The sequence below is a fragment of the Trichechus manatus genome, unplaced genomic scaffold (genome assembly GCF_000243295.1).
Source record: "Trichechus manatus latirostris isolate Lorelei unplaced genomic scaffold, TriManLat1.0 scaffold00044, whole genome shotgun sequence".
NCBI classification, from domain to species: Eukaryota; Metazoa; Chordata; class Mammalia; order Sirenia; family Trichechidae; genus Trichechus; species Trichechus manatus.
In genome coordinates this window covers 4,655,134-4,674,313 of record NW_004443980.1, presented here as the reverse complement: position 1 = coordinate 4,674,313, position 19,180 = coordinate 4,655,134, and the positions used below count along the sequence as shown (strand labels likewise).

Sequence of the window (19,180 nt, the reverse complement as noted above, 5' to 3'; positions counted from 1 at the left end):
CATAAAAGACTCTTTTTTGAAAACTTAGAATCCTTGATTGCTGTGTACATATTTGGTGGTATATAAAAACTGGGTAGATTCTAGAAAAATCGCGAAAGTGAGTTCTAGGGAGAACAATTTAAAAAGTTAAGATTGTTTACTTTTGATAAGAGGAGTCTTAGAGTCCATTGTCCTCAAATACATAGAGTTATTATAAGGGCAGCGGTGACCAGTTCTGCATCCCAGTGAGGACAAAAAAGAGGAGATGGGTTTAAATTGTAGGAAGAAAATTTCAGTTAGAAATAAGGATGAAATTCTTGATTTTGAGAGGGATTAAATACTGGAAGAAAATACCAACGGAAAGTGAATTTTCACCCCTGATTATCTTAACAGGTTGATGGGTTAGCAGTCTTAGGTCATGGGAACATTGAGTCTAGAAGCAGCAATCCAGACTGTATGCCCTCTGGAGCTCCTTTCAGCACCATAGCCCCTTCAGCCTTTGGTACATTACACAATATGATCTTTAGATCCTAAGAGGAGTTTTCATGAAAATGAAAGGATCGATGCTGAAGAGCTTAAAGCTGATAAAACCTTCTGATAGAAAAGCAGAGTGATTTTTTAAAAAAGGATTTTAAAATTTAAGATAATTCTTGCCAAAAGGGATTGTTCACCCAAATCCCCTCTCTCCTGTGGTTAATATACTAGCAAGCTACAATGATTATGTGCCAAACAGAGTATACAGAAAGATACTAGGGGAAGGAAGCCTCCCATGCAGGCAAGGACACTACTTATTGCCCCCTACTCAGAGAACATCTCCTGATTGGCTGTTTTATATTTACTGGCAGTAACCATCCTTCCTCTTTTACCCCCCTAAGATAGATGATAAATGTTTCCGGTCTCTCAGAGGCCAGTCTCCTCCCCTTAAGGCACATACTTTACTTTGTGTCCATTAGTAGCTATTATGTCCATTAGGAGCTATGGAGACTGTGGGGGGCGATTATAGTACAGCACGCCTGTGCACTGAGCATGTCCCCTTTATTAGAAAAAAAGGTAGTGAAACAATATAATTTAATGCACACGCCAGTGAAGGTGGAGTGAAGCAACTGTAAAGAAAAAGGTTAATGTTTTTGTTCTCCTGATTTGGTCTTTTGTTTTTCCATTTGAAAATAGTTCATAAATGAATTTCTTTAGAGTTTTTTTAATTAAATGTTTGGTTTCCACAGGAATTAAACTGCTTTGGTGCACTTGCATTGAGTTGTTGTATTTCTTTTTTATAATTTGCTGATTATTATTCCTTTCTTTTTTGTCATGTGTATTTTTTCCTATATGATCACCCAACTACTGCTAAAATATAGCACCATTCTTTTGTAAACAGCTATTGGTGAATACACATATACTTTAAATAAATATAGTAAATGTTTATTTCAGCCCTTGGGATAGCATGTAAGAGGTTCAGTTTGTAATTTGCCAACATTAAAAATAATTCAGATTACTTCTTACATTGGAAATAAAAATAAAAGGGATTGTTCAGTGTTTAGAAAAACTTGAGTAGCCTCTTGCTTTGTGTTCTTTCCTTGCATTTAAAAGGATTGTGTGGTGTACAATACATATATTTTTGTGTAGTCTCTGTGCAGATTTTTCTAGAACTAAGTCTCAGAGAACATCTGCAATACAATAGATTCCTTAGATTAGATTATCTCAGTATCTTTTATAGAAGTACTAATTTGTATTCATTTTATTTTTTTCTGATGTTTGTTTTAGGCACCTAGTGACAACGGTTCTAAAATCCAAAGCTTTATTTTAGAATGGGATGAGGTAAGTAATTGAATCTTTTTATATTTTTAATTCCTCAAAATGGTTAAAATAATGTGCATTTCCACAGCAGGAATAACTTTTTGTTTTAATGGGATCTTGTTTGTTTGTTTTGGGGTTTTTTTTTCCTCTTTAAAAACAGTGTGATTCCATGTGGTACATGAGTGAATTAGTGGTGTTAGAAAATATTACTGACTGGACCTCACTTTGTTTTGCTTTTTCAACTCAACTACCATCAAGCTGTAGCTAAGGTAGTCACCTTGACGAAAAAACATTTTTCCCATATCAGTCTTAAAGCCAAGTGTATTTCTTTCTAAGGACTACCATAACAAATTACTACACACTTTGTGGCTTGAAACAACACATATTTATCCTCTTACAGTTCTGGAGTCCAGAAATCCAAAATCGGTTTCACTGGGCCAAAATCAAGGTGTCAGAATGGCCATGCTCCCTCTAGAGGCCCTAGGGAGATTTCGTTTCCTTACCTTTTCCAGCTTCTGGAGGCTGTCCTCATTCCTTGGCTTATTGTTCAGCATCGTATTTCATTTTCTTCCCCTACTTCCACCATCACATTGCCTTCCTCTTCTGTCTTCTAATCTCCCTCTGCCTCTCTCTTAGAAAGACGCTCGTGATGACATTTAGGACCTACCCAGATAATCCAGGGCAATCTCTCCATCTCAAGATGCTTAATTTAATCATATAAAGTATATGTTAACCATATAAAAGTGACATGCACAGGTTACAGAGATTAGGACCTGGATATCCTTGGGGACCGTTATTCAGCATGCTGACCTTTATTGCTTAGAGCATTGTTTTACTGTCAGTTATCATGCTCTCTCCTACCCTGCTCTTTACATTACAGCCAAGAGGATGGGCCAGGAGTGGAAGAGATTCCGTTGATAATTTGGGAATTCAGCAATATATTAAACCAAGTAGGCTTTATTCCAGAAATGCTAACAGAGTTCAGAATTAAGAAAACTATTAATATGTTGGAGCCCTGGTGGTGCAGTGGTTAAGCTCTCAGCTGCTAACCTAAAGATCAGTGGTTCAAACCCAGTAGCCGCTTCAAGGGAGTAAGATGTGGCAGTCTGCTTCCGTAAAGATTTATAGCCTTGGCAACCCTATGGGGCATTTCTTCTCTGTCCTACGGGATCACTATGAGTCAGAATCAACTTGACGGCAATGGGTTTGGTTATGGTTTATTAATATATCACATTTTATATTAATAAAACCATATCATCTTGATAAGTTATAAAAAGGTTTTTGGTAAAATTCAGCACCCATACCAATTAAAACTCAAAGCAAATTAGGAATAGAAACATAATTATGTACTTGATAGTTATAATTAGTTATTTAATAGTTTTTTTATGTTAAAATAACTATCATCACTAAACAATAAACGCATTTCTATTTCAAAGCAGAAACAAATCACACTTGCCAGTTATCCCCACCTTTATTTAACATGTAGGAAGTTACGGTTAATGTGGTATGACTTGAAACCAAAACAAGAGGTACAACCGTGGAACCTGGGTTGGGAAGTAAATATCATTAATTCAAGATTTTAATATTTTCTACTTAGACAACTCAGTTGAATAAACACCAATAAAACTAACAAGAGTGTTCAGTAAGGCAGCCAGATACAAACTGAAGTTTTTCTTTGAGGCAGAAGTCACCCTAACCATCCCAGGCCTCTGCCAACATACTAAAGAAATTGGATAGAGAATGAGAAACTTGTCCATTTTATTTTACTTAGATCCATAAATATCTGAAATTCTTTAGTTGTCTTGAGGTTCAGAGTTTTCTGTTTCTCTTCTTAGTGCCTGTATTTGAGCTCTTCTCTCTAGCAGTACTCTTCCAGTGTTAAATCTAAGCAATAGCAAACCCCATGATTTTTATTTCAGAGAAGCTTAGCAGCTGCCTGCCTAGGTAGAAGTTTAGGGGTGGGTTTGTATCCAAACAGTTTGCATAGAACTTTTCATAGGTTAAGAAAACCCATCAGTTGCGTAAATCAAAGATTGCTCTGTTTCCACCACTACCAATCTCCCATGGAAATTGTGAGGTCCATACCTGGAAAGAGATTTCTTTTTTACTAAAACCAGAGGTTTAGCATCTGCGAAAACAAAACACAATACTTAATTCAAAAAGCTATACAAAGATACCTACTCTCTAGTTTTTGAATTTTGTGTTTGTTGAACTATATTTTATAAAAGACATTAGATGTCTTAGCCTTCTTTTGAGATCCATGACTTACATGAAACAAAGATGATTCTTAATGCGTACTAGCTAATTTGCTAATACATGCTAGGTAAAATGTTAAAAAAAAATATGTCAGAGTCCCTAGGTAGTGCAAACAGTTAGCTCAGCTGCTAACCGACAGGATGGAGGTCCAAGTCCACCCAGAGGCCTCTCGGAAGAAAGGCCTGGCAGTCTTACTTCTGAGGGGAGAATGTCAGCCATTGAAAACCCTATGGAGCACAGTTCTACTCTGACACACATGGGGTCGCCATGAGTCAGAATCGACTCAATGGCAACTGGTAAAGCTAATATGTTACTATCTATCAAGTAGATTGGAATTTGAGGTGGATTTGTCTTTTTACAATAATGTACATAATATATAATGATCAGCCATTTGTTTCAGGGAAAAGGAAATGGAGAATTTTGTCAGTGTTACATGGGTTTACAGAAGCAATTTAAGATTACAAAACTGTCACCAGCAATGGGTTGTAAATTTAGACTATCGGCCAAAAATGACTATGGTACAAGGTAAGATATGTTTTATAAAGTAATGTAGATATTTTAGATTTATCCAGTCACTTTCATGTGTATGTTATCCATAGTCCAAGTTATCCACTATAAAATTTGCTTTAGTTTATCACTTTGTTGATAGAGTTAAGATATGTTACTAGCTTAGCAAAAGCTGCAAGAAGATGTCTTAGTTACATAAAAACTAGCAATTTTACCAAGAGTTTCAGATAACATTATAAATTAAGTCTTTAATATGTGACCAAGAGTTTTTTCTGTTGATCCTCAGCATGTGTGATTTCATTAGCTTGTTTAGTGTCTGGTGAATTCGAAGAATATCAGAGGTACTTGATTTAAATAGAAATGCCAAATGCCCTTCAAAAGTTACATTGAACTGATTTTTGTTTTATCTATCTCTGCTCACCTTTATGGGGGCAGGTAGGTTTAATCACATCACTGAGGATTTACATTTTCTATTTCATATAAATGACATTATATAAAAGTGCTTAAAAAGTAAAAATTTCATTGAGTTTATGTTAGTGGTTGTGGAATGATTTGGAAAAGGGTAGCAAGAATGGTTGCACAACTTGAAGAACGTAATCTCTGTCACATAAAGAAATTATTGAGTTGGTGTATGTTTTATTATATATATTTTCACTGCAGTAGAAAGAAAGGGAGGGAGAGACGGAAAATCTATACTAAGAGAAGAATGTTATCATTGTGTTCATACCTTTTCTATGAGCTAGTGTATATATTTTTTCACTGACTAGATAAATTAAGATAAAAGTTTAAAAACCTGAATGTAACAGCATTTCTAAAAGAATACTAATGTACTTTTAGGTAGCTGATCTGGTTACCATAAAGGTATGATCAAATTCAAAATAGATTATTTGCATGATAATTAGTTATCAAAAATTAGTTCCTTAGCTATATAGATATATTTTTTTCATTCCTTGTTAAAAACCATTTGTTTCAACAGTGGTTTTAGTGAAGAAGTCTTATACTACACCTCAGGCTGTGCCCCTTCTATGCCAGCAAGTCCTGTATTAACTAAGGCTGGAGTTACGTGGTTATCCTTACAATGGAGTAAACCCTCAGGAACACCATCAGATGAAGGAATTTCTTACATTTTAGAGATGGAGGAAGAGACTTCAGTAAGTATGGATGTGTATTTTAAATTTACATTGTGGGGATTGCAACCAATGTCACAACACAATATGTGTATGAATTTTTGAATGAGAAATTAACTTGAGCTGTAAACTTTAGCCTAAAGCACAATAAAAAAACATTTTAAAGCCTATTTCAGTGTGGCAATAACCCTAATACAGTAAATATTGCCACAACAGTTAGCTCCTTCCCCAAATCCTTTGAAGTCTCAGTTTGTTATTATCTAGGAGGATGTGTAAGAAGGGATTTGTTTTGTGTGCCTGTGTTTATATGTATATTTGTGCCTGGGAACAATGTACACTGTATTTTAAATATATATGTTCTGGGGGGAAAGGGAGAGCGGAGGATCACCACAGCCTCCTAGACTAAGCACTTCTAAAAGTAAGGAGATAATGTCTGCTTCTTCAACTGTGTTAATACATTCCTTCCCAAAGTGCCACAGAATATTTTAAGAGCCTCACATGTAACTATGTAGTGCAGCCTGAATCTAGTTCTATACCAGTGGCTCATCTCCCATGACCTGGATCCTGGCTGAGCAACAGTTAGTGTCTTTACTTCTTTCACATAGAGTTCTGTAACTTCAGAGTTACTTTGAAGCAATATGGGTTAAAGTAGCATTGATCCACTTCTAGGAATATATATACCCAGGAGAACTGAAAGCACATGTTCATACAAAAATTTGTACATGAATGGTCCTAGCAACATTATTCATAATAGCCAAGAGGTAGGAACAACCCACATGTCCATCAGCTGATGAATGGATAAACAAAAATGTGGTATAACCATACAATGGAATATTATCAAGCTATAAAAAGGAATGAAGTACTGATACATGCCACAACATAGATGAACCTTGAAAACATTATGAATCTTGAAGACCACAGATTACATGATTATATTTAAATGAAATGTCCAGAATAAGCAAATCCATAGAGAAAGAATATTAGTAGGGTGGGGGAGGACTGACTATTAATGAGTACAGGTTTTTTTGGGTTGGGGGGAGTGATGAAAATGTTCTGGAATTAGATAGTGGTGATAGTTGCACAACCCGTGAATATACTAAAAAACCACTTTTTAAAAATAATGACCTTGGGAACATAGTAGTCACTGGGACTGTAAATAGCAATTCCAAACCTAAGTGACATGCCCACCTGCCAGCACAACCATTCATTTATTCATCTAAACACAACTGTGTGTTTAGAGAAAATTAAATACATTAAACAGTTACAGCTCTTTCTAGCTCTCAACATGTCTGTGGGAAAGTCTTGCACTATGGATGAGCTTACTGATGGTGAAGTAACCATTGACTGATTGTTCCCATACCTACTTAATCCCTCAACAAAGAGATTTTCTTTTGGCTAGTATATTTACTGAGAAGTGGTCTCCTTCATCCTCCTACATGTGTTCAGTACCGTTTCTGGGTCCATCCAGTCAAGATAGAAACAAGTTGAGGATTACACTTAACAGTATGAATCACATAGTAGAAGATGAAGAGGAACCTGGGTCTTACCACATACTCATTATTCCCCTTTTTTCTGCTGGTAGACATCTGATGAAGACTTTGTCTTCCCTCTCTTCCCAGGGATATGGTTTTAAGCCTAAATATGATGGAGAAGATCTTGCATACACAGTGAAAAATCTCAGACGTAGTACAAAGTATAAATTTAAGGTAAGTTTTGAAAGCCTGTAAAAGATTTGTTTGTTGTTTTTGTTCTTACTGTTGTCCTTGTTTTAAAGCCAAGAACATACCTCATTCCTTTGATTTTTAAATCTTAAATAACTTTGGTTTTTCTGTGAGCCTTATTGTTTTAATTTCTTAATTCTGTATAACAGCGCTTCGCAAACTATATATTTAAATTCAAAACCACTTTTAATTGCTTTTCTGGACTCTTATTTGTATAATGTGAAGAAACATCTTTTTAGAAATGGTTTTATTAGAAAACATCCAGAGTATGCTTTTTTGGTGAAGATTCAAAAAAAGTAATGCTCTTTTCTTCCCAGTGCATCATAATCAGGTGATGCACACTTTTCATTTTGTCCCGTTACTGGTAGTCACTTGATAAAAGTGATACCTTCCATGTTTCTTCACTGTAAAGTTATTCTTCTTCTCTTTGTGATTAATAAGTATTTTGTAAATACCATGTACTGTGTAAATATCTTGCTTCTCATCTTTATTTCATGCATTAGTTTTAAGATCCATTGATGATTCTTGCCAAAGTCAATTATTACTATGATTGATAGTTGCCAAATGGTTATTTTTAACTTCATCATTCCTTCTACAGTTATTAGTAGGCATTCTACTCTAAGGAAAAGCTTTCCCTTCTCACGTTTACTTATATAAGTGCAGACACATGGATTCCTGTTTATTCAGTGGGTTACTTTTTGTTACTAACACTACGGTATTGATTTTGAAGCTCAATTGTCACAGGTATGGGAGCCCTTCAGCCTGGCTTCTGAATCCTTTTAACATGTCCCCATCATTCTTTGAGCACTTCATTACTTTCTGACACAAAATATTCCAGTCTTATGTTGTACTTCGCCTGCTTCAACCCTGGAATTGGCCATTTCTCAAAGCACCCTGATCCTTTTAGTGGACAGTGGTATCCAGAAGTCAAGATCTGGGCATAGATGTATTTACTGTTTGAAGCCTGGTATCACTGCTCCCAGGTACCTTCTCAGTGGACAGAACTAGGAACCATATGTATATGTTTTGTTTATGTATCAGTATTTATAGATCTACACATATACACTTATATATACACAGTTTACGTACACATTTACATATGTGTTTCTGTATATGTATTTTTTTTAATTATGAGTTCCCACCCAAAACCTCCTATTCCAATTTGACACCACAAGTTAACTTTAGTTTTCTCCCTTTCTTTACTTCTAACTCCCTTCATCATCAGTGAGAAACTTTGGCCCAGTTATTTTCAAAATATTTACTTATTAGATCAAACCTCTTCCTTTCCCTCCATATCCTTTGTTAAGGCCTTATTAAGGGCGCTTGAGCTCCTTTTGAGTAGCCCTGGTGGTGCAGTGGTTAGAGCTCTCGTCATCTGACCAAAAGGTCAGCAGTTTGAACCCACCAACTGCTCCAAGGAAGAAAGATGTGACAGTCTGCTTCTGTAAAGATTGCAGCCTTGGAAACCCAATGGGGCAGCTCTGCTCTGTTCTGTAGGGTCGCTATGAGTCAGAATGGATGGCAGTAGGTTTGGAGTTCCTATTTGTCAACTGTTGCTATCTCCACCCACCTTTCCCCTGCCTCCCAGCACAAATGTTTGCCTTGCTTAGCCCACCTGTTGGCTTTTTGACTGAGTAATTCCAGGAAGAGGGTGGGGAAGCACCACATATCATTCTTACCTAATTGAGGCATTAGCAAGCTTTGAAGATTCTTCTACTGTGGGGACTCTTGAAATTATTATTAGGAACTCAATAACTGAAATTGTATCTTTCCTAGTATAGCATCGTCATTCTAGGATATATTTTGGCTCTTTGACTTGGTCAGTAATATACATTGTTGTTTCTTGTTAGACAGTGATTTCTCTGCTTGAGTTAATATACCATTTAATATACACCAGCTGATGTATTTGTGCAGAAGTTTCCCCAAGAATATAACAAGATGCCTATTTATAAATTCGACATTTAAATTTTCCTACCAGTGCTTGTTTAATCAGGTCACTTTAAATAAATGATAGAAGCTGTTGTAATTGTTTTCACTATTAAAAAGCAAAGATAAATGTTATTGGTCCTCTTAACCTTAGAAAGAAAATTTTAATAATAATAGGAAATTTGATCATACAGTACATAATAATTATATTTGTTATGCTTTACTTTATACTGTTAGCTTCATTTAAAAAATAAACTTCTGGGTCATTTTAATTTCCAAATACAGTTTTTATATTTACAAGATTTATAAAATACCTGAGAATTATATATAGTCATTCTAGTTTTTCTCTTATGGTGTTGGATTATACTTTTGCTTCAGTAGTAACAGGCGAAGGAAATAACTACTAATACAAATACCCTAAAGTAGAGGTTAAAGAGGTAGTCAGGGTGAAATCATATAGGGCCGTGTAAGCCCTGATACCACCACCTGTCGTATCAGTTTGTCATACTCTGGTGGTTTGGGTATTACTGTGATGCTAGGTCAGATCCCAGCAGGGTCACTCATGGTGGACAGATTTCAGTGCCGCTTGCAGACTGAGACAGACTAGGAAGAAAAGCATGGCAATCTACTTCCAAAAATTAGCCAACAAAAACCCTATGAATCACATCGGACATACTGTCTGATACAGTGCTGGAAGATGAGCCCCCTAGGTTGGAAAACACTCAAAATATACAGTGACTGCAACAATGGACTTGAGAATACAAATGATCATGAACATAGCACAAGAAGGGCAGTGTTTCATTCTGTTGTACATAAGGTCACTGTGAGTCAGAGCCGACTTGACAGCAACTAACAACAGGCCATGATAAGAAATTTAGATTGTATTTTGAGTGAGATGAGAGGCCATAGGCGGGTCCTGAGCAGAGAAGTGATAAGGTCCCTCTGGCTGCTGTGTAGAAAGTGGATGGGGTAGGGGGTAGGAATAGAAACTGGGAGCCGGGAAACTAGTTAGTAGTATACTGCAATCATCCAGAAAAGATAGGATAAATGAGGCTTTGACTGAGGTGGTAGTAGTAGAGAACAGAGAAATGGAGGTAGAGTTGACAAGGTTTACTAACAGATTTAATGTGGAGGTTTAGAGAAAGAAGACTCAAGGGTGTCTCCTAGATTTTTGGCTTGAGCAGCTAGATAGATGGTTTACTGATGATGAAGGTTTGGAGGAGACAAAATCATGGTTTGATATTGGACTTGAGCTTTAAGTTCAGTAGAGGAGACAAGGTAGAAAAATAGGTACAATTAAATTTCTAAAATCAAGTATAATAATACATAGAAATGAATGGTATTTGTTATCTATTGCTGCATAACAAAACCCAAAACTTATACTGGCTTAAAACAACCTTATCTCACAGATTTCTGTGGGTCAGAAATTCAGGACCAGCTTAGTTGAGTGGTCCTGATTCAGGGTCTCTGTGCGGTTGCAATCAAGATGTCAGCCAGGACTGCCGTCATCCAAAAGCTTGACTGCGATTGGAGGATATGCTTCCAAGCTCAGTCACGTGGTTGCTGCCAGGGGCTCTCAGTTCCTCACTGACATTGACTGGAGGCCTCAGTTCTTTGCCATGTGGGCTTCTCCACAGGAAAGTTACACATCATCATTTCTGCTACAGTCTATTCGTTAGAAGAGAGTCACTAACTACAACTCATACTCAAGGAAAAGGGAATTAGGCTTCCCCTTTTGAAGAAAGGAAATGGAAATAATTTGTATGGATGCCTTTTTAAACCCCCCAAAAGTATTAAAAGAATAAGTAAAGAAAGCCTTAAAGCTTGTCACGAATCTTCAGATTATACCTTGAGCCTGTGATGACTCTCCTGTTCAATATCAAAATGTTAGACTTACACTTTTATTCTAATAGGGGAGTATACCTGAGTACTCGTCACATACGCAGAGTCTGTACTGAAGAAAAGCAATTCTCAAACAAGTCTTCACAATCCAAAAACTTACCAATGTATCATTTGAACGTATTTGTCTCTCATCACTTTGTTCATTAAGCCAGTATCCACAAAGTGTCAAACATTAACTCTTTTATGCCTTTGTGTTCTCATTACAGGTTATTGCTTACAACTCAGAAGGTAAAAGTAATCCAAGTGAAGTAGTAGAATTTACTACGTGCCCTGATAAACCGGGAGTACCTATAAGGCCTTCAGTTAAAGGAAAGATACATTCGCACAGTTTCAAAATAACTTGGGGTAAGATACTATGCATATTTGTAGATTATAACTTTTCTATTTGATTAAATAATTTGAATATGAAGATCATTTTTAAGATATTAGAGTAAATTTGTTAGCGAAAGCAAGTCCAGTAAGAAATGTGAGAGTCATTCATTATTTGAGAATCTTCTGTGGAAAGCTTTGTACTCACACATATTCAGATTTGATAGAGGAGAAACTTGGGACCCACTGTGGGATTACGAGCAGAGGTAGAATGTGTGAAGTGGAAGGTTAGTAAACTTGTCGACAGTCACCTGGGTCATCCTGGCTCACTCAGGAAAAATGAGAATCACGCATTTGTTTAAAACAAACATTTATCGAGCGCTTGCTTATGTAATTACTGGGAAAATAAAGATCAAATAAACTCGGTCCTTGCCTGAAGAATTCAGACTAATAAAAGTACTTCCATGGTATTTATAAGATATCCCAGAATTTGATACAACCTTAAAATCTAAAGTGAACCATTGGTTGTAAAAATTGTTGCTGTCCATACAGTGGAATATCGTGCAGCCACTAAAAATCGTTATAGAAAGCCATATTTATAAACGTGGAAAAACATAGTAGATTAAGTGAAAAGCAGGTTATCTAACAGTATAGGGTAATGTGCTGGTATTAATAATAAAACATTGCAGGTGATTCTTTTTAAACAATCCTGGGTTTTGTATTCTATTTATCAAGATTTTCTGTCATTTTTAAATTGTATGTACTTTACCTAATACCACTTTTGCTTCTGTGGATAGACCCACCCAAAGACAGTGGAGGGGCAGCCATCAGTAAATATGTAGTGGAGATGGCAGAAGGTCCTAATGGTAAGAAGAACTATTTAAAAGGTTTCACCTGATAAATTTATACCTGTCAGTTGTCCCTACTCTTAATGACTGCAGTTTATATCTTTTCTTTTCTCTTGTTCTTCATTTGCTACCATAAAAAGATGTTTGCTTCACTTACTTGATTTTTCTCCTTTGTTTTTAGCAGTTAGGATTTTGCCTGTTACGACCCACTTTGAATTGTGGTCTCCAGATATATGTTGAATCAAACTTAAGACTGATGTATATCTATATTATTACCTTTACATTTTCTTATTTTTTCTCATCTGTTTAAATTGCTCGGTCCCAGTATATTTAGACTAAAGTCATTAGATACTGTGAAGTTTAATTTATTCAGTTATATGTATACACAGTTGTACCACACAAATTATCTTCTAAAATTTAACTCAAATTATGTTACTTTTAAAAATAAATTCTATGCCTGGTGAAACTTATTCTTGACTCATGTTTAGCAGTCTTTATTTCTATGAAATGACCTATTTCCTGCAAAAATAATAAGAAGAAGAAGGTCTTTTAATTAAGACTGAACTTCCTGTGGTATTTGTTCTTTCTGCTAAACGTCCTATAGTATTTGTTCTTTCTGCTGTTTGTGTGTTATAATGTTATTACTGGACCATAAACACATTTAAAATGCTTAACTTAAAGCAAATTATCAATCTAAGCCAAAGTCGGTACAGAGTTACAGAGTTATTTCACTTCAACAAAGCCATGCAAATTTGCCTAGGAAGCTGCACGCATAAAGAAATTAGATCATTTCCAGGAAACTGGAAAGAAGCTTAGATTGTTACCTGACAAATTACATAGACACTTATTTAGGGAAGCTAGGATACCTGCTGTGTCCATGATTACTAAAACGTTAAACATTATCTCGTAGCTGATTGCCCATAATTCTTCACCCTACAGGAAACAAATGGGATATAATATACAGTGGCGCTACTAGGGAACATCTTTGTGATCGCCTCAATCCAGGCTGTTTCTATCGTTTACGAGTTTACTGCATCAGTGATGGAGGACAGAGTGCGGTAATACTTATATGTAGATTCTTCTTTTGTTTTTCTTTTTAAGTTTGGACACATGGAATGGGATCACCAGATGCTACCTCATCCCAAATATTGAAATGTATCCACAAATGTATAATTTCTCTAACCTGTGTGGTTAATTTTATAGTGATCAAGATAGTCTAATATGGTACGTAGCTCATAGTAAGAATCCAGTGAATATGTATTGTCTGGGTCATATTTAGCTTTGGAAAAACAAATAAACATTGGAGAAATTTTTATAAAGATAAATTTAAGGATGATGCTCAATAACCATATACAGCAGAAATAGAAATAGAATAATTGTAGACTGATTTACTATTTCATAAATCATGAACGTGTCAGGACAAGCCATAAAATGTCATTTAACGTTTAAACCCAAATTTTAATATTTACTTACTGCAGAAATTTGGCCATTGTTTTATTATTGTTGTTGTTATTGTTAGGTGCCGTTGAGTCAATTCCAACTCATAGCAACCACATGTGACAGAGTGGAACTGCCCCTTAGGGTTTCCTAGGCTATAATCTTTACGGAAGCAGATCGCCAGGTCTTTTCTCTTGCAGAGCTGCTGGGTAGGTTCTAACTGCCAACTTTTGAGTTAGCAGCCAAGTGCTTAACCATTCTGCCACCAGGACTCCCCCCAAAAAATCAAACCCATTGCCATCAAGTTGATTTTGACTCACAGCAACCATATAGGACAGAGTAGAACCACCCCATAGGGTTTCCAAGGAGCAACTGGTGGATTTGAACTGCCGACCTTTTGGTTGGCGGCTGTAGCTCTTAACCACTGCGCCATCAGGGCTCAGTAACTGAATAGCGTTTAAGTATGCCATTGATTATATATGAAACATTTGCAGTTTCCGCAACAAATGTTTTTTAATAGAAGTAATGGTTTTTCTTTTAATGAATTTAACCAAGAATAGTTTCTTGGAGCATTCATATTTTTAATTATTTTTCAAATGGAATTTAATGCAATGAAGTATTCTTTTTAAAAAAATGAATTAAAAGAATTTTGTTGTAAATATGAGTATTGTGAAACTGAGCATGAGTCCTGCCTGATTGGCTTGTGATCCAATTGCTTCATTTTGTCCAATAAGAAAATCTCCTAGATTTTTTTAAAAAGCATATCCCCCAGTCCACCCACCCCCCCAAAAAAATTATATTATTCTAATACAACGTTTTAGCATTCTTATATAGGATAATCTTCTGAATAAGGTGATGACCAAATATTTTGCTTGAGTTTGAAAAATGTTCAGTGTAAACATTAATGCAGTACAGAGAAGGAATCTGGCGCTGAGTTTGTATAAATGTTTTTAAGAGTGTCTTTTAAAATAAAAACTAAGACATTTTAAAAAAAAATAGCATACACTAAAAGCAATAGGAAATACCTGGAAAGACACCAAGTATCCGCTAAAGCTTGTTTGATTTTAGAATTTTGTTGTTGTTGTTGTTGTTGTAGTTAAATGAAGTTTATATTTCGAGTTAGTCTCCCATACAAAATTTTTATACCTACATTGTTATATGACCTAATTGCTCACCCCATTCTGCGACAGCACACTTCTCCTTTCCGCCTCTGATTCCCCATGTCCATTCAGCCAGCTCCTAACCCTCTCTGCCTTCCCATCTCACCTCTGGACAGAAGAAGCTGCTGCTTTGGTCTCTTGTATCTACTTTACTAAGAGGCACACTCTTGACGAGTATCACTTTATGTCCCACAGTCCAGTGCAGTCCCTGTCTGAAGAGTTGGCATCAGAAATTGTTTTAGTTCTGGGCTGATGGAGAGTCCAGGGGCCGTGCTTTCTGGGGTACCTCCAGTCTCAGTCAGACCATTAAGTCTGGTCTTCTTACTTGATTTTAGAACTATTTTTAAGTGGAAGGAAATTTTTTTTTTTTTTTTTTAATATATAGGTAAGTTAATGTTTAGGTTAAAAATACAGAATATAGTTAAGTAGCCAGAAAAGTCTAAACTTCCTGAAAACAAGGTCGACAGCATTTATAGAATGTTAAAAACACCCCTCCCTATATTAGAAGAGATTTGTAGATTCATTTGGACAGGATCAAAAATAATACCCTTTAGATTGTGTTGGAGATTTTTTTTTTTTTTTTTTTTTTTTTTTTTTTTTTTTTTTTTTTTTTTTTTTTGGTTTGCTTGTTTCTTAATTACGGAAAGAAGAAAACAAAGGGTTTTTGGAGGTTTTTACTATTGCTTTGCATATAGTGGTCACATGGTATGTGTCTTTATTTTGTTTATATAAAATTCTGAGTTTTAATTATTTAATTGGATTTTTATTTTATTCAGAGCTTTATTCCTTTCCAGTTGATATTCAAGTAGAGTTTGAAATTATTGGTGCAGTCTCTGTTGGTATTATTTTCCTTTAACAAAAGGAATCTGATTATTTGGTTTGGGGCATTTTTGTTTTGTTGTTGCTTTTGTTTTGGCAGGTATCTGAATCTTTACTTGTGCAGACTCCAGCTGTGCCTCCTGGCCCATGCCTCCCTCCCAGATTACAGGGTAGACCCAAAGCAAAAGAAATACAGTTACGATGGGGTAATTTCCATTTTGGTAATAAATCATAATTAAGCTGGTACTAAACATACTCATCTTGTTAAACTGCATGAATCTTTCCACCTTTAGGACCCCCTCAGGTTGATGGTGGATCACCTATTTCCTATTATGGTGTGGAAATGTCTCCTGTGGAAAAAGATGAATCCAGAGAAGTTTACCAAGGCTCTGAAGTAGAGTGTACAGTGAGCAACCTTCTTCCTGGAAAGACATACAGCTTCAGACTTCGTGCAGCTAACAAAATGGGGGTAGGAAGACCATACTGACTGAAGTATAATCACAATTGCTGTTTTATTGTAACATATATAATTGCACCCATTATTTGAGTGTTTTGCTTTCCACCTGTGACTCCAAATCTTACAATTTATAATCCAACATTGATAGAGTAAGAGAGGTCAGTATATTTTCTAACTTAATTATTATGGAATCTCAGTATTTTCAAATCCACTTAAAATTTATGACGTTTTAGGCTTACGCTGGGCTAACGTTTACCTTTTAGACTGTACTAATAGGGTTTAGGAGCCCTGGGGATGAAATGGTTAAATTCTCAGCTGCTAACCAAAAAGGTCATGGGTTCGAACTGACCAGCCGCTCTGCAGGAGAAAGATGTGGCAGTCTGCTTACAGGAAAAAGATGTGGCAGTCTGCTTCCATAACCCTACAGGGAAGTTCTGCTCTGTCCTATAGCATCGCTATGAGTCAGAATTGACTTGACGGCAGCGGGTTTTTAATAGGGTTTAGCAAATTTGAGAGTAGAAGCAAGGTCTAAAGATGAAATACTTAAGATTTTTGAGGCTGATTATATGCAGCGTTTACTTTCGGTTGGCACTAATTGTGATTCTTTTTTTGCCTGAGGAAGAAAAAATACTAGTTTAATTAAGCATTTCTGGTTTCTTAGGTTTTTTTTTTTTTTTTAATATTATCTGTATATCTGTACGACTCCATAAAATGGACAGAATAAGTGATACTGTATCTTACACATGAGGAAACTAGGGCTTGGGAAAGTTAAATATCTTGCCCACAGTTGTACAAACTAATAAGTGATAGAGCTAAGCCAGAAACCCAAGTTTGTCACACTCTAGGGCCATCTTTCATCTCTCTGCATTAAAGCAAGTTCGTTAAGAATGAAGCAAAAATTTCTTACCCCAGTTAAATAACATGCTATATCTTTAAGCTATTCTGTAATTTAAATTTTACAAAATTAAACACAAATCTTTCCCATCCCCATTTTTCAGATTTTAGTGACCTGTACTGTATTTCATGTCCTGTTTTCCAACTGAGTTCTGTATTTTATCTGTAAACATAGTTTTAAATTTCTTAATATAAATCAAATTTGTATACTTTGTTTGCAGTCTGTCTGACGTCATCTTGTCAGTCTCACAAGGCTGCAATTCGTTAGTATACCAAAAAAAACACCAGACCCATTTGCCATTGAGTTGATTCCAGCTCCTGTAGTTTGTGTTCTGTTTTGTTTTGTTTTTTTGGTATATTAATGTATTGCAGCCCTGTGAGGCTGACAAGATGATGTCAGATAGACTGTAAACAAAGTATATAAATAAGAAGTTTACAACTGCATTTACAGATAAAATACATTAGTATAACATCTTCAGTGCTAGCATCCTTAATCTGTATTTTCTGGTTTGTGATGATTTGACATAATTGGCTTATGTAAATATTTGTGTTCTGTATTTCCAGAGAATATACATTTGAGACCTTTCTAAAAGCTATTCTAAATTTTAAGATACAATTTATGCCTACCATCTTCTATGCATTTAATTGGGGTCCACGCATAATTTCTTCTGACTTATGCCACATACCTAATTCCCTAATACTCTACCCTAATAAAAACAAGTTCATGAAGGAATAAGGGGCAGGAGAAGAAAATACAGTAAATGAAACCTCAGAATTCCCCATACTTCCACTTCCATGGTCATTAAATTTTTTTTACTTTCTGTGAATGCTTATAGAATTATATCATGAAGGGCAGGAATGATGCACTTAATTATTAGTGAATCTTTAAATATTGAATGCTTTGCAGTCAGTGGGCATTAAGGGTAAAAAATGAAAACACTGGTTATATATACTTTTTTTTCCCTAGTTTGGACCATTTTCAGAAAAATGTGATATTACTACAGCCCCCGGTCCCCCAGATCAGTGCAAGCCCCCTCAAGTGACATGCAGATCTGCAGCTTGTGCACAAGTGAATTGGGAGGTATTCTAATTTTCATTGATTTATATTTACTTTCTTGAACAGTTAGAATATTTTATTTAAAAAAGTATAAAAATATTGTTCATTTTTGGCTCCTGAATTATACAAAGAGTAAGTCTTAGTTAAATTCACATGGTAAAAAGTAAGTTCTGCTTTCCTCTTTCAAGCATTTAAGTAAAGTATGTTTGCATTACAAGTATTTAGACCCTCAGTCACGATGTGCTTTGTATTTTAGCAAAGGCTTTGTCTCAGTACTGAGATATTTCAGCCACTGGTGAGCTTAATGTTCAGAACAAACATACATAGGAATTAGCATAATACTGTATCTTGTACATTTATTGTCTCTGGTGTATTTATTGTGTATAATAATAATTAGTAATGATAATTACATTTTAAGTTTCCTTTAAAATTTAACAAAGAAAACATCCTTGTATGCTTTAACATTTTATATTACTTAATAGAATTATTTTTAAAGTGTTTACCTTAAAATACTCTTTCTAAAGTGATTCTTAGTCATATTTCTACTTCTGATTCAAAACAAAGTTGTTATATTTTTTGATCAGTCTTAAATTCAGAAGGTCTTAATGAATAATAAAATTGAAGAGTTTTAATTGTGTTTAAATGTTATTAAAAAAATTCAAAAGCAGTCCAGTTTTTGGTGTACTCAGAGAAAGAACAGTTTGGCCTAATAGCTGTTAATCAATATCAAGACTTAATACTTTTGTCTTTTTCTTAATTTAAAGGTCCCATTGAGTAACGGAGCTGATGTCACTGAATATCGATTGGAGTGGGGAGGAGTTGAAGGAAGTATGCAGATATGTTACTGTGGACCTGGTCTCAGTTATGAATTAAAAGGACTTTCACCAGCAACCACCTATTACTGCAGGGTCCAGGTAAAGGCAATCAATGCTCTGTCACTTATTTGTTCAGAAGTGTCATGTTTCATTTGAATTTTCATGGGCATGT

The 19,180-nt window shown here is 35.5% G+C and overlaps 1 protein-coding gene across 6 annotated transcripts in view; it reads left to right on the top strand.

Moving 5' to 3' along the window:
- The window catches only part of FNDC3A (fibronectin type III domain containing 3A), a 256,528-nt gene that overhangs the window by 218,207 nt on the left and 19,141 nt on the right, over nt 1–19,180 (top strand). For all 6 annotated transcript variants that reach the window (XM_023731559.1, XM_023731560.1, XM_023731558.1 and 3 more), the window contains 11 exons: nt 1,741–1,794; nt 4,430–4,554; nt 5,513–5,687; nt 7,283–7,369; nt 11,419–11,557; nt 12,319–12,387; nt 13,309–13,427; nt 15,886–15,991; nt 16,079–16,254; nt 18,104–18,217; nt 18,958–19,107. In XM_023731559.1, coding sequence (XP_023587327.1) covers nt 1,741–1,794; nt 4,430–4,554; nt 5,513–5,687; nt 7,283–7,369; nt 11,419–11,557; nt 12,319–12,387; nt 13,309–13,427; nt 15,886–15,991; nt 16,079–16,254; nt 18,104–18,217; nt 18,958–19,107 — 1,314 coding nt within the window. The remainder of the gene's footprint in view (nt 1–1,740; nt 1,795–4,429; nt 4,555–5,512; nt 5,688–7,282; nt 7,370–11,418; nt 11,558–12,318; nt 12,388–13,308; nt 13,428–15,885; nt 15,992–16,078; nt 16,255–18,103; nt 18,218–18,957; nt 19,108–19,180) is intronic.